A 13387-nucleotide genomic window follows, 5' to 3' on the forward strand; every position below is an offset into this window, starting at 1 on the left:
GTGTCCCATGTAAGAATAGAAAAGAATGGATGTAAAATGATTATTAAAGTAAGCATCTAAATATAAGTTTTCTGAGGACTTTAATTTTCTTTTTCTACTTGGAATCATGTACTGATGAAATATTAAAATAAGGTGACTCATTTTTTGGAATGTGTCTGGAGAAACATTTATAATCTGTTTTTGGACTTTAGAATTGGGAACAAAGCCTGGCCAATTAGCTCAGTTGGTCAGAGTGCAGTGTTATAACACCAAGGTCAAAGGTTCAGAAATCTCCACACTGGCAAGCTGCCAAAAAAAAAAAAAAGAAAGAAAGAAAGAAATGAAAAGGAAAAAAAAATGGGAACAGATAAGAAGTTTCTAAAAAGGTTTGCAAATAAAACAAACATTACTTCATATAGGTAAGAAAAATTTGGGTAGCCTTCATTTAAATGGTTGGTTTTAAAAATAAGATATTACTTTTTTCATTTGGGTTGTGGTTAAATAATTTTATAAGTTAAAATTTAAATTATGGTTTTGAAAAGTAACTACAGTAGCAGCATGCAGATTTATGTGGACAATATATGTGTGTGTGTGTATATATATATATATATATATATATATATATATATGCGTGGAATGTGGTGATAGGTCAGTGAATATTGGCTTGAAGAAGGCATAAATAGGCACCCTTACAGCACATACCGAGCACCTGCCCCCAACATGGCAGGCTCTCCATTAGTTTCTGTTGAATCAAGGAGTAGTCTTTAAAAGCTGGGTGTCATCAGATGAATAACCCACACTAGTTAAGGACTTCTTTTAGTACTACATATTTTAATGTTTAAACTTAGAATCTCACAGTTTAGAATTTAGGAATAATTTTGAAAAACTAAAATGTTTAAATATTTAAAGAAAAAATATTGTTAATGACGTGTTTAAGGAACTGTGAAGGATATATTTGACTTTTCAGTGGTTTTACTACTGAAATTATATGAATTATTCAGCAAGTTTCCCACAGTCTCTATTGAATACTTTCAAAGGCATATGAACACTCTGAAGTCAGTTATATCCTCTTTAATATGGTAGCAGTAAAATAGCTATATGTATCTCTAGTGACTGAACCTGCCTTGTTCTCTTCTAGGGAGTGGTTTTTGTCTTTTTTTTAATTGCAAAATTAATACATGCAGATGGAAAAAGAGGGGAAAGAAAAGAAAAAGTTCTCCTCTTACCCGAGACCCCTTCCCTGGAGGCAGTGACCTATTATGAGTCTTTTATGTATTCATTCTGATAATATTTAAAAGAAATTAATATACTAGGGAAATTTATGTTAATAAAAACCAGAATCCTTGATAACTGCTGCTTTCCAGCAACCACAGATAGTTTCTGTGGCTGGAGCATAGAGTAGGAGGTGACAGCCAGCAGGAGATGTGGCTGGCAAGGCTTGTAGAAGCTGTTTTTGCTGTTCCCAGAAGCCACTCTAGAATTTCAAGCATGATCAGACTGGCCTTTAGAAAGCTCATCTCTAGTGATGGTGGGAGGATGGAAGAGAGCAGGCAGGCTCCGTCACTCTGGTGACCAACCTCATGCCAATATTCAGAAAATGGGTGGTGCCGTCACTTGTCCTTAGTCATCTCGAGCAATGCTTTTCAGACCCTAAAGTACATACAAAATTCCTGGGGATCTTGTTCTGATTAAGTGTGTGCAGGGTGCACGTGAGATTCTGCATTTCCTACAGTCTCCCATGTGGTGCTGATGCAGAAACACCTGCTCTTGGAAGAACTGGGTGCCAGCCACAGTCAGGAAACTCGGGCCTGGAATTTAGCCAAGAGGCCTGGGAGAGGTACCCTGTCATCAGTCTTAGGGCACAAAGTCAAAATGGGGTCAGCTGCAAGGCTGAGCTATGCAGAGCTGAGGCTCTCATTGCCCTGTGCATGCTTCCATGAAGTTGGGGAAAGTGGATGCTGAGCAGTTGGGTGGAAACTACGTGACCCAGGGAGTAGAGATTAGAGGTCAGAGGGGCATGGTGGCATGGAGAGCTTGCTGAGCTACAGGTTTTCAACCCAGTCAGAGTACTGGCTTCTTAACCTGAAAGCTAACTGTTGCATTTGTGCTCTGAGCTCTCTGTATGTCACCGCCAGGGCATAGGCCATTGACCTCAGGCCACAGGGAGACCCTGATACTGGTTGAAGAGAAGGGAAAATATCTGGTTTTGCAGGTACCAACTAATTATTCTTTAATTATTTACAGATTGTAACCTTTGACTCAGGCAAAAGTTAGGTTTATGTTTATAAAGACATTAAAGTTGTATTTGCCCAGTAAAGACAATTTTGAAAAAAACAGAAATTTAAGAAAAAAAATAATTGCACAGGGTCCACTATCAAAAGAAAATGTCTAAACATTTATTGATATTTTATTTTACCCTCTAGTCTTTGTTTTTAAATAGTTTATTGTTTTTTAAGAAATATTTTCTATCAAAAATTCTAAACCTACATTATTTTTCTCTGAAACTTCAATAAAGGGGCCAGGCTTGAGGGGTTTTTTTGGTTTTTGTTTTTCTTTTGAACATTTTAACCTTTGAACAAAACACAAGTTTTAAGACACAGTTGTGTAGTGGTTTCCTCATAGATGCCCTGTAACGTCCCCACGGGTTACATCAGGGAACGTTGAAGACAGGTGGGTTGGTCATGGAGATAGAACTCCAGGACATGGTCTGCTCTGGAACATTTGCCTTGTGCAAACAAACATAGGCTAAAACAGCATAGGAAACCTTCTCCTGTCCCTTTTTTTAAATGAGCCAAATTACAAAGAATGTCTTAAGTCTTTTCAAATAACATACTTTTTTTGTACCTTTAGGAATTTGAAATTTTGATTATATTGTGTCACCATGCACATTTAGTCCTATGTTTAGGAGGGACCTGTTTAATAGTCCAGGTAGCATTTCACACCTCTATATAAGTCTTCAGTTTATTTTCCTATTCAAATTTTTTTAGTAAATAGACACAGTCAAGGTACATCTGTGTTGTACATGTTAATTTTCTGTTGGATTACAGCGAACACTGCATTATCAATATGTGAGTACTTGATGACTAATCCTAAAGGAGAAATCTAAAAGGCGAGCCTGGTAGTTTCCTGGTCTTCAGGGAGTAATCCTTAAATGGCACACAATTGTAGCATTCTTATAATACTTGATATAGTCTTATGCTTGCAAATTCCTGAGTCACATGATCTCAGATGTTTAGGAATTGAATTCTTTGTAAGAGCCTCAAGAATTTAGCCTTGCACTCTACCTGCCACAGATGGCCATAAGAATTTCATGTCACTTACTGGAATGCTGCCAGAGTAGATGAATATGTGGAAACGAGCTTTCATCTTTAGTTTGCATAGTATTCTCCAGTTCTTGGAATTATTCTGTAGCATGTTCTTTTCTGCATGCATAAAAACACAGCCTACTATACATGAGTATACCATGCTCTCTAAGAGTCTAAGTAAATTAAATAAATGCTTTGAGAAGTTAACTAAAAAAAATTCTAGTCAATAATGCAAGATGAGTAAGTTCTAGAGATCTGCTGTATGAAATTATGCCTATTGTAAACAATACTGTATTATACACTTAAGCATTTAAGAGGGTAGATCTCATGTTAAATTCCAGCCCAAGGATTATTGCTGTTAGGACCTAAACGTATCAAAGATGATTTGATTAGCATTTCTAATTATGAAAACAGCCCAATCATCAGTGTGCTCATAAGAATTAGTCTTACTTTCATTTTTAATTATTGGTTCTTAGTGTGTCTGTTATCGAACAGATCGGTGGCCTGTGGGGATTTACCTGCTACTAATCCCATATGTTTAGATTATTTGATGCATGTTTGCTTACAGATAATATTCTGAATGGATTTACTGTGTAGGTGTTCTTTAGTTAATATAATTTTATTTATATTAATTTAACTTTTACTTATATATAATTCTACTAAAGGAGGACACAGATACAGTATGCGTGTGTGTACACAGTAAGAGATACCTACACTCTTAGTGTAGGTGCTGCGTACCCTAACCCAGTGGATGAAATTTCTAAAGGAAGAGCAGTGGTCACTGTCGGCACTCAATGCGCATTTGAGTCACTGAGGGAGCTTTTAAAATGTACTAAGTCAGAGGCCCTAGTCTCAGAGATTCTAATATAGTTGGCCTGGGATAAGAACTCCTCTGATAGTATTTTATAAAGATCTCTGGGTATATGTAACAAACGGCTAATGTTGAGAATCACTGACACAGTAAATTTTCTTGATCTGGGGTCCACTGGCTTCTAAGTAGTTGTACTCTTGGCATTTCTGTATAGGCTTTAGTGTCTGCGTGTGCATGTGAAATTTTCTGGAGAGATGATCCATAGAATCCACCAGGTTGTGAAAAGAGTATGAGTCCCCATGGTTAAAAATCATTAATGCAAGAAGAAGAGAAGTAAAAGCATAGAGTTCTTCTGGACCACATACCTTTGGGAGTTTGAGGAGGAAGGGGAGCCAGCTGGCTGGGCTTGAGCCCAATTATGTGTCTCATTCCTAATTGGGTGTTCTATGATGTCATGTTGGTAGGGTGAATTTGCCCACGGTGGGAGTATTTACACCACAAAAATGGCCAATGCTACATATCAGGGCCCCCTCCCCAGGGCACACTACAGTAATCATGCAGGCCAGGTGAGGGGAAGTTGAAAGGATGCACAGGAATGTCAAGTGCTGCGGGGCTCAGCTGTAAAGAGCCCTGAGAGCCGCTGGGTTAGCAGCCTGACTCTCCCTTTTGGCTTTGGTTGCAGTTGGTCCTGGCTGGCTGCAATTGCCTGATCTTCTTGGTTCAATAAATGTTTATTGTGTACCCTCCTCATTCCCCAGTATCCATGAAGATGTCACAAAGTGCTGGACACAGGAGGGGAAACAGCAGAGAGAGTAGATTGGGAACAGATAGAAAAGGATCTCATATTACCCAGAGAAGAGAAGTGACTTGCTTAAAGTCACACGTGTAAATGGCAGAGACAGAACTAGAACCTGGGTTCCCTAACTATGCTTGCCCACCCTATGCTTTTTTGATTATATTATTAGGAATTAGGACTTTCTATAAGACATGGAATGGATTAGGGTAATCTCTTAGAATATCACAATGAGGCTCATGCTTTTGAAAATTTATGAGTACCAACTAATGGCATAGATCTGATGGGGAAAAGGCCATGATGAAGCAGGGAGCCTGGGTAGGAGGCTGCTGTCAATCAAGTGAGAGGAGTGCTTGGGGAAAAGGTGAGCTTTTGCTGATCATGGAATAGGACTTTTATAAGACACAGAGGAAGGGAGGCTGACAGAGTGGGAGACAGAAGTGGAGTGGGCCTAGAAAGAGATAGCTTTGAAGTGGGCTGGGGTGAAGACGAGAGAAGGAAGGGACCAAGTGAGGTGATTTTGCATCAATGGCATGTCATGAAGCTCATCAGGAAATTATCTAGCTCCCTTCAGATTGATTTTGTAGGGCTGGCTATCGGACATCCCAATCTGACCCTAACAATGCATGAGGACTTTTGAACGCATTCTGTTTCTGCTGCATATTCCTCTACCTGATGGTAGTCACTGCTCTCCATAATTAATATGATTTAATGCAACTTGAAAAAGACCACATCTACCTTCTTACCTAGGGCAAGTAAGTAAGTTGGGTGTTGGACCACTTGTCATGGTAACTCATATTCTGGCCATTACTATTGGCATTAGCTGGTCCCCTATTAACAGAGGGGTGGGACCTGTCCAGGGAGGAAGACTTCAGGTTCTGAGAAATAATTTAGGGGAAGGCAAAGGGATTTTTTTTTTAATGTGGAAGCTATTTAAATGTTTTAGTGTAATTATAAGGATATATATTTAGTAAAGGAAAATACTAAAAAAAGGGGAACATTGATATCTAATAAGTGATTTATTTTTCTTACCTCCTGCTTTAACAGAAAAATCCAACGTGAACTCATTTTTTTACAGGTGCTTTTCAGTGGGAAGAATTGGAAGAAGATATCAGGAAAAAGTTGAAAGATTCTGGGGATGTTTCAAATGTAATTGAGAAAGTTAAATGCATTTTAAAAACACCGGGAAAGGTAAATTAATTTGTTGTAAATTAGTTTACTTTGATGCTCTCTGAATTATAACTGATATACTATGATAAATATGATAGAGTAATTAGAAGAATCAAAAATATGAATATAAATGTTTTACGTAAGTATGTATTTTTTCCATTTTAATATTTTAAACATAAACACATGTTACTTCTCAGTATCTTAGATTTTAATTTATGTAAGAATTAAGGTATGTGTGAGTCATATCTTTAACATCTTCATTTGTGCATTCCATCTTCTGAAACACTCCCCTGGAGCTCAGGGAATCCACAAACTACGTCTCTATGTCAAGAATGTAGGGCTGTTTAATCTGTCCAGCTACAGTTAGGCTTTTTGGAGGGGATGCTTCCTCAGTCTTCACAATTTAAGCCCAAATGGTTTTTGGGAGCAAGGCAGTTTCTGCATGTGCCTTTTTCAGGAATTCTGAGAAATCTGTTTAACCACATGTATAGTTACGGATTCTCTCACGAAGTATGGGTTCAAAATTATAAATTAGGTTCAAGGTCATAAAAATAGAGACTTGGTATATGGCCATACACTTGTGCACTTTAAAACTCTAGTAACTTAGATTGTACAGAGTACGTAATGGCTTTTAGAAGGTTGTTAAGTCTCCAGACAACCACATTACACAATTTAGCCAGTGTGTTCTTAATTCAGATTCTGTGATAAACAAATTGGCTACAGTAGATTAAAAGGTAAGTTGTGTGCAATGCCTAGCAGTATCGGTTTATATTAAATTTAAGAAAAATGATCACTTCTTTAACTTTTTTGTACAGATGACTTTGTCAGTTTTACAGAGTAAGTTACTAACATTTTAAAGTTAATATTTTAAAAATGTAAAATGTACTAGCTTTAATGAATATTCCTGACCATTCTTTAATTAATAAAGTGGTCTTTTTTTTTTTTTTTTTCCTTAACAAAGTAACATAGAATTAAGAATTTTGCCTTAGTAACACATTGAAGCAGGTATACAGCCACTGTCCAGTTTTACAGGTATATGGCAGGACAGTAGCTCTCTTGCAATCTAATTCAGCTCAATAATCTTGTTGTAAAAATGTGCACATATGACAGCATTCTATTTTTTAAAACAATTAATCTAGTTTTCTAGATTGTTTATGGACAAGTAAAATGTATATTATATACATCTGTGTTCTCTCCAAACTTCTGCCTCTCATTTTTTTTCAAATTCAAAGCAGAAGTGACAAAGGAATCTGTTTATACAGATTCATACTCTGTGTGTGTATGTATATATTTGTGCACACATAAACACACATTCATACATTTATATGTAATATACATCCCATATAATATTCAATATACAAACTCATAATCTTTATATGAATGGTAAGAGCAGAGTGTTGCCTTTTGTTCTGAACCTGCACCTTTCCTTGGATCTGATTCTGAACACATTTCTTTGAGTACGGAGAATAAAATGAATTCATCTTGTTGGGGATGGGGAGGCTGGGGGCTATGTGATTCTGTGATATTGAACTAAATTCCCTCCTTTGAATGGAAGGAGAGAAGGGGTTTTCCACTCCTTTTTCCTGTGCTTTCCTGGGATAAGGGTCTCTCTCATTCATTGAGTATGACCCAGGGATGTAACACTGAATTGGGACTCAGGAAATGTAGATTTAAATTGTAGTCTGCTCCAAACTATCCCTGTGGCCTTGAACATGTCAGGGATTTCTATAAAACGAAGAATAAACTGGACGATTTCTGGAGCCCCTACTAGCTCTCCAACTTGATGATGATTTTGGCTCTTACTCCCCTTTGTGTGTGGCAGTCTCTTGAATCCTACCTAATTCCTTCAATGTGTATTATTATGGTATATTGTATTCAGGACCTGAAGATGTACTTTATAGGACCAGGATTTGTGTGATCCTGTTTTGTCTCTCTGTCTTGCTCATGGACGCCATTCTTGAGTGAGTTTTTTCCTTCCTTGCAAAGAATAATATTGTTTTTTTTTTCCTCCTCACCAAAGATTTTAAACTTCTCACCATAGTATTTTAATCCAGAGTGGGGAGCAGGTGTTATTTATTGTTACTATGGATAACGTTGTATGTTTGATTATTTCTCAGGAATAAAGTTTCCCAGCTCTCCAAGCAGAGGGTCAGAGTTCTGACCATGGCTAAAGTTCTGAGATTCAGCAGGGAAAATGGGTGGAGCCATCAGATATGAATAAAATATGATCTTTCAATAAAAATCATGACTAAATCATTCCAAATAAGGGGTTATAGTAACACAATATAGACTGTAGGCAAGATTGTAGTCCTGATGAATCCTCATATTTACAAATACTTCTTATTTCTTCATCTTTTGGGTAATTCTACCTGAAAAGGTTGTTCGGTCTTGTTTTGTTTATCTACTGTAAATAAAGGAGAGTAGATTAAAAAAGAAAGAAAGAAAAGAAATGGTGGGGAGTGAGGGAAAGGTGGCTGGCCCTTCTTCTACTTTTAGGGTTGGAACAAGGGGTATGTGAAAAGACCACAGAAAGGAGAAACAATGCTCCAAAGCCTGGGTGAGACAGAGGTGCTGTTCTGGAGGCCATCTGCTTGAGCAAGCACGTGTGACAGGACACAGTGTTGTCAAGGGCAGAGAGTTTCTGGAGCTCCAGACTGAAGACTCCAGGCAACTTTTTATAGATTCCACTTCTCTGCTGTGGGTAGGAAAAATATTTAGGATTATAAGATTGGAGAGTAAGATGGAGATGAACCAATTCATCAGTCTCAGGTATTTTTTAATATTCATTTCTTCAGGAGAAAATGTTAAGCTAGTAAGCAGTAGAAGGATGTGGTGTGATAAGGGAAAAATGTGTTTTTCTTAATTACAAATTATATTTTTGCCTATGTACTTTTTCAGTGAACAAATTACATTGTATGTGTAATGTGTTTTACTGTGCATTGATATGAGGTTGGACTACCATTGTCTGTTTCCCAACAAAGACTCATGGGGATTCAGGATCCTACAGTGTCTCAGCTGTAGAGTTGAGTTTGTCTTTAGCTGACGTTTACTGCCGTGAATGCTGAATAGTATAGTGTTACTCACTGACAGGATGAAGATGTAGTTCTTGAGGGCAAATTCCTTTGGAAGTGAGGATCAGAGATGCCACAGAGTAGGTAATCATTATTTCTTTAGACATTTAGCACAGTTTTCCAAATTCTCAAACCAGCCCATATACATTATCAAAACATACCGAACAAACTTTCCCCTCATATCTGTTTTTCCTTCTAGATTAATTGCCTAAGAAACTGCAAAACCTATCAAGCCAGAAAACCTCTGTGGTTTTATAACACTTCCCTCAAGTTTTTCCTTAATAAACCCATGCTTGCTGATGTCGTCTTTGAAATACAAGGTATGGTTCAACTTTTACAAAGTTTGTTACTCATTTTTCTTTTTTGTTCTCTTTCCTCACTTTGTATTTCAGCTTTGAATATTTGGGGTGAAGGAATGACTATTCTCAATTGCAGGATGTAGATTAATACTACCTGAATTTCAACAAAATCTTCCAGTGAAATGAAGTACTTTATTAAAATAAAAAGAAGAATTTATATTTTCCTTAGTATTTTTACCTTTCCATATACTTGATTAACTTTTAGTGACCAGCAAGGGAGCGGTGATCTGTAATATGTTATTATACGTTTTTGTTTGTGTATTTCTTTAAGATCCTAGTTTTTCATTCATCTGAAACCAGCTCCTTTAAAATTATTACCTCGAGTTTATTTTATTCAACTCTTTTCCTTCCATTTAAGCAAAAGGAACCTAACCATGGGTTGAGGGTCTTGCCTGCCGACGTCAGGCACCCACAGATATCACTACATTTATTCTTCACAGCACTCTGAGAATTGTCACCAGAGCAACTGAGAGCTGCTGCTTATCTCTAGGGGAAAGTAATGCCACCTATTTTAGTAAAGATGAGCTGTTTTAATGTCCATTATTGATTACTCACTTGGGTAATTTTGTCACTTTAGTAGATTAGAAGAATAATGTTAAAAATGAATCATCAGATGCCTTCAATTTACACAAGAAGGATAGGAGGAGTTGCTCCTGTATGAATTAAATAGAACGTTAGATGTGCTATTACTAAGAGAAAGATATAATTCTAATTTTATGGTAGAAATGTGTAGTGGCTAACGGTCATTTACTTTTAAAAAAAAATCTTTCCTCAGAAAGATTTAACTTTTAACTTTGGTCACTTGCCAAGACAGTGAATTGGAAACTTTCCAAAGTACCTCCTGGCAAGCTACTGTGTGCAGTGTGAGCCTGGGACACTGAAATTGGGACAATAAGAGTGACTGTGAGATATATAAAAAGAGATTGAAAAAAAAAAAAAAAAAAAAGAAAGCTAACCAGAGGCCACAGACTTTATGTGACCCTTTCGTCATTTTAGAGAAACCTAAAACTAACTCTCACTAAGCCCCTGATATTATCACACCTTGATTTATTAGTTGCTAAAATAAAAATCCAAAGTGTGTATCTAAAGTCAGCTTTCATAAATTATTCATTGTAGGTAGAACAAGGCTTGTCAGAGAAAAAGCCCCTGGTGATTACAGAATTACATCATTAGCTTCTTGGAGAAAAATGTCTGTTGATGAAGACATTTACTAAAAATGCTTGTTATGTTCTGTTCATTTAAAGAAACAAATCATCTAAGCAGCTTCACATTCCAACAGAAAAGATCACATCCAATTGTTGAGCAGAAATAATAACTGATAAATAAAACAGTAGTTTTTTATCTTATAAAACTAATTTTTTTTAAAAAATTCAGTTTAGAAAGATGGCACACGGCTTGTGTGTTCCAGAAGAAGGTGATTGATGCCACCAGAGATGGCTGAATGCTCTTTTCCAAATAACTTCCTGGGACCACTGTTTTTTTAGCCACATCCATGTTTCAGGGTTGATTGGACTCATTCTGAGCAGACTCCAAAAGATGGGTGTAAGATGGAGCAATCCCTCTCAGTGACTATATGACAACCTAGGGCACTGCTTTTCATAACCAGAAAAAGAATTAGTAGCAGAAGGTTACATGGTGAACATAGTAGAGTAGTTTCTAGTGGTGTTTCATCCAAGCCATGGTGAGTTCTGGTGAATGTCTTCCATGCTATAATATTCATAGAATATAGTGTTTGAGTTAATCAGAACAAACATCTCTGACATTCCTGGATGATGTTCACTGTTGGTTATGTGACTGGGCCGACCATCTCTTACCACTAGCACAGTATTTGATACAAATCAGGTACTTTATAGTCGATTTGGTACTTCCTAAGTCATGATCATGTTCTAGTCCTCTGTTTGTTTTTTTTTTTTTTACCTAGGTCCCCTTGACTAGAGTTTTGGTTGTTCCCAAACCCCCCAGTCATCCACTTAGAGACCAACTCTTGCATTACTCTCCAAATGACTCATCTCCTCCTTTTTGTGTGTGCTTTAGAAGTTAACTGTGAGAGGAAAACCATCCTGGTGTCAGGAGGAAACTTATAATTACCACTAAGACAGGATCTATGTTGTTCCATCAGTGTGACCCCTACAGTCCCGAGAACTGTGACTTGCCATTAATAAATGACTATTGCTAATGAGAGTAATGATTCTGAACTTGGAATCAACAACTGAAGCATAAGTGCTCTTCCAGAAGACTTTGCATTGTTATAAACCTGTAAAAAGAGAGGGTCCACCTCTCTGCTAGGGATGTTAATTACGTAGCATAGTTTGAGAGTAACTTTTACCCAGTAAATTGAATATGAAGGTGTGGCCCTGTCAAAGATTAATGAGTTAGGGACTGTCTCCATCTTCATCTTTTCTCTTGCTGTGTTATAACAGAGCTACCAAATTTGCTTATAATTTGCATAGCAGATATTAACATCTCCTTATAGTTAGCATAGGAGGCATGTCACCAAACATGTTAGTGTAACTTCCTGAAAAGGTTTTCAAAGGGAATATGCAACACCTGAAAATATATGTTAGATTAGGAGGACAAGATAAGCAGCGATGTGGAGGATCCTTTCTCCGCATAAATCTTGCATTTCTTCTATTATCGCACTTACTGACGTCTTTTGCAGGCATCTGCTCACCCCCTCCCTTATCTGTGCAGGGGCTGAGGTCAGGAAGGGCTGTTGGATGCCTATGCTGATGATGGGCGGTAGCTGATGTGATGCTGATTGGAGCCTCCCCAGCTCAGAAACCAGGGCCTCCTGGGGAGTTGGGACAGAGAGAAGCAGGAAGGGTGGCAGTGGGATCTGGCAGCAGCTTCTCGGATGTCAGCTCTAGGGGAGGCAAGCCTAGCTTCGGAAAGTTGGAGAGGGGAGCTGTAGAAGGCAGTGGTGTTGCCTCTGGAGGAGGGCTGAGTCTGGGGTCTGGAGCCCTAGCTCCAGCTTTGCTTTGCATCCCAGCCAGTGTGTTCTTGCGCAAGTCGCTTAACATTTCTGGCCTTCAAGTCTTCTCATTTGCAAAGCAGACAGGGTGAGTCACACAGATCCTGAAAGGTCCATTTTAGTGTTGAGAGCTGTATAACTCCCTCATTGCCATCCTTTGATTCTGTCTGCACCTGCAAGGTAGCAGTGGGAATACTAAGGAGCAGTCCTGAGTTGGAAGATGTTGAGTAAATTCTTGATCCTCTTGGGTTAGGCTATGTGTCCATCATCTGCTGATAGAATGAAACATGTTTGCATTCACCTCAGTGTGGCCACTCTGGCGTCACGCTCAGTTACTAGGGCCAATTCTCTGATATACTTCTGCAATTCTTCCAGAGTGTATAGGGAGAAGGAGAAAAACCAGAGGCAATCTAAATGAGGAAGGAAGCAGAGGACTTAGAAATCACTGATCTAACTCATCCCCTTGGATGACAAATAGTTGAATGTATATTCATGAAGAAACTTTATTATTTTTTCTGATTATGAAAGTCATTTATGATTATTATAGACCACTGTGCACAGAATGGTCCCATTTATTTTTTATTTTTATTTATTTTTTATTGAGCATTGAAATTATGTGATACTGGTACTATAACTGGCATGTCAGAGGAATCATATTCATAGCCAGTAATATGCCCCAGTATATAAAATTATTTATTTTTTAAACTTTTTCTTTATTCTTTTTTTTTTATTTGTTGAAAGATAATTGTACATATATGTGGGGTACAGCATTGAATATCAATATCTGTGTGCAGTATAGAAAATATGTCTATTTTGTTCGTAAGTGCATAAAAAGGATCTGGCAGTTTACATATCATATTGTGAACAGTGGTTATCTTTAGAAAACAAAATGCAGATAGTGGTGATTTGAAAAATGTTGTAAGTGCTT

The 13387-nt window shown here is 37.6% G+C and overlaps 1 protein-coding gene across 2 annotated transcripts in view; it reads left to right on the plus strand.

Moving 5' to 3' along the window:
- The window catches only part of RHOBTB3 (Rho related BTB domain containing 3), a 57595-nt gene that overhangs the window by 23087 nt on the left and 21121 nt on the right, over nucleotides 1-13387 (plus strand). For both annotated transcript variants that reach the window (XM_063086345.1, XM_063086346.1), the window contains exons 7-8: nucleotides 5967-6079; nucleotides 9329-9449. In XM_063086345.1, the coding sequence (XP_062942415.1) occupies nucleotides 5967-6079; nucleotides 9329-9449 (234 nt within the window). The remainder of the gene's footprint in view (nucleotides 1-5966; nucleotides 6080-9328; nucleotides 9450-13387) is intronic.

The sequence above is a fragment of the Cynocephalus volans genome, chromosome 2, assembly GCF_027409185.1.
Source record: "Cynocephalus volans isolate mCynVol1 chromosome 2, mCynVol1.pri, whole genome shotgun sequence".
NCBI classification, from domain to species: domain Eukaryota; kingdom Metazoa; phylum Chordata; class Mammalia; order Dermoptera; family Cynocephalidae; genus Cynocephalus; species Cynocephalus volans.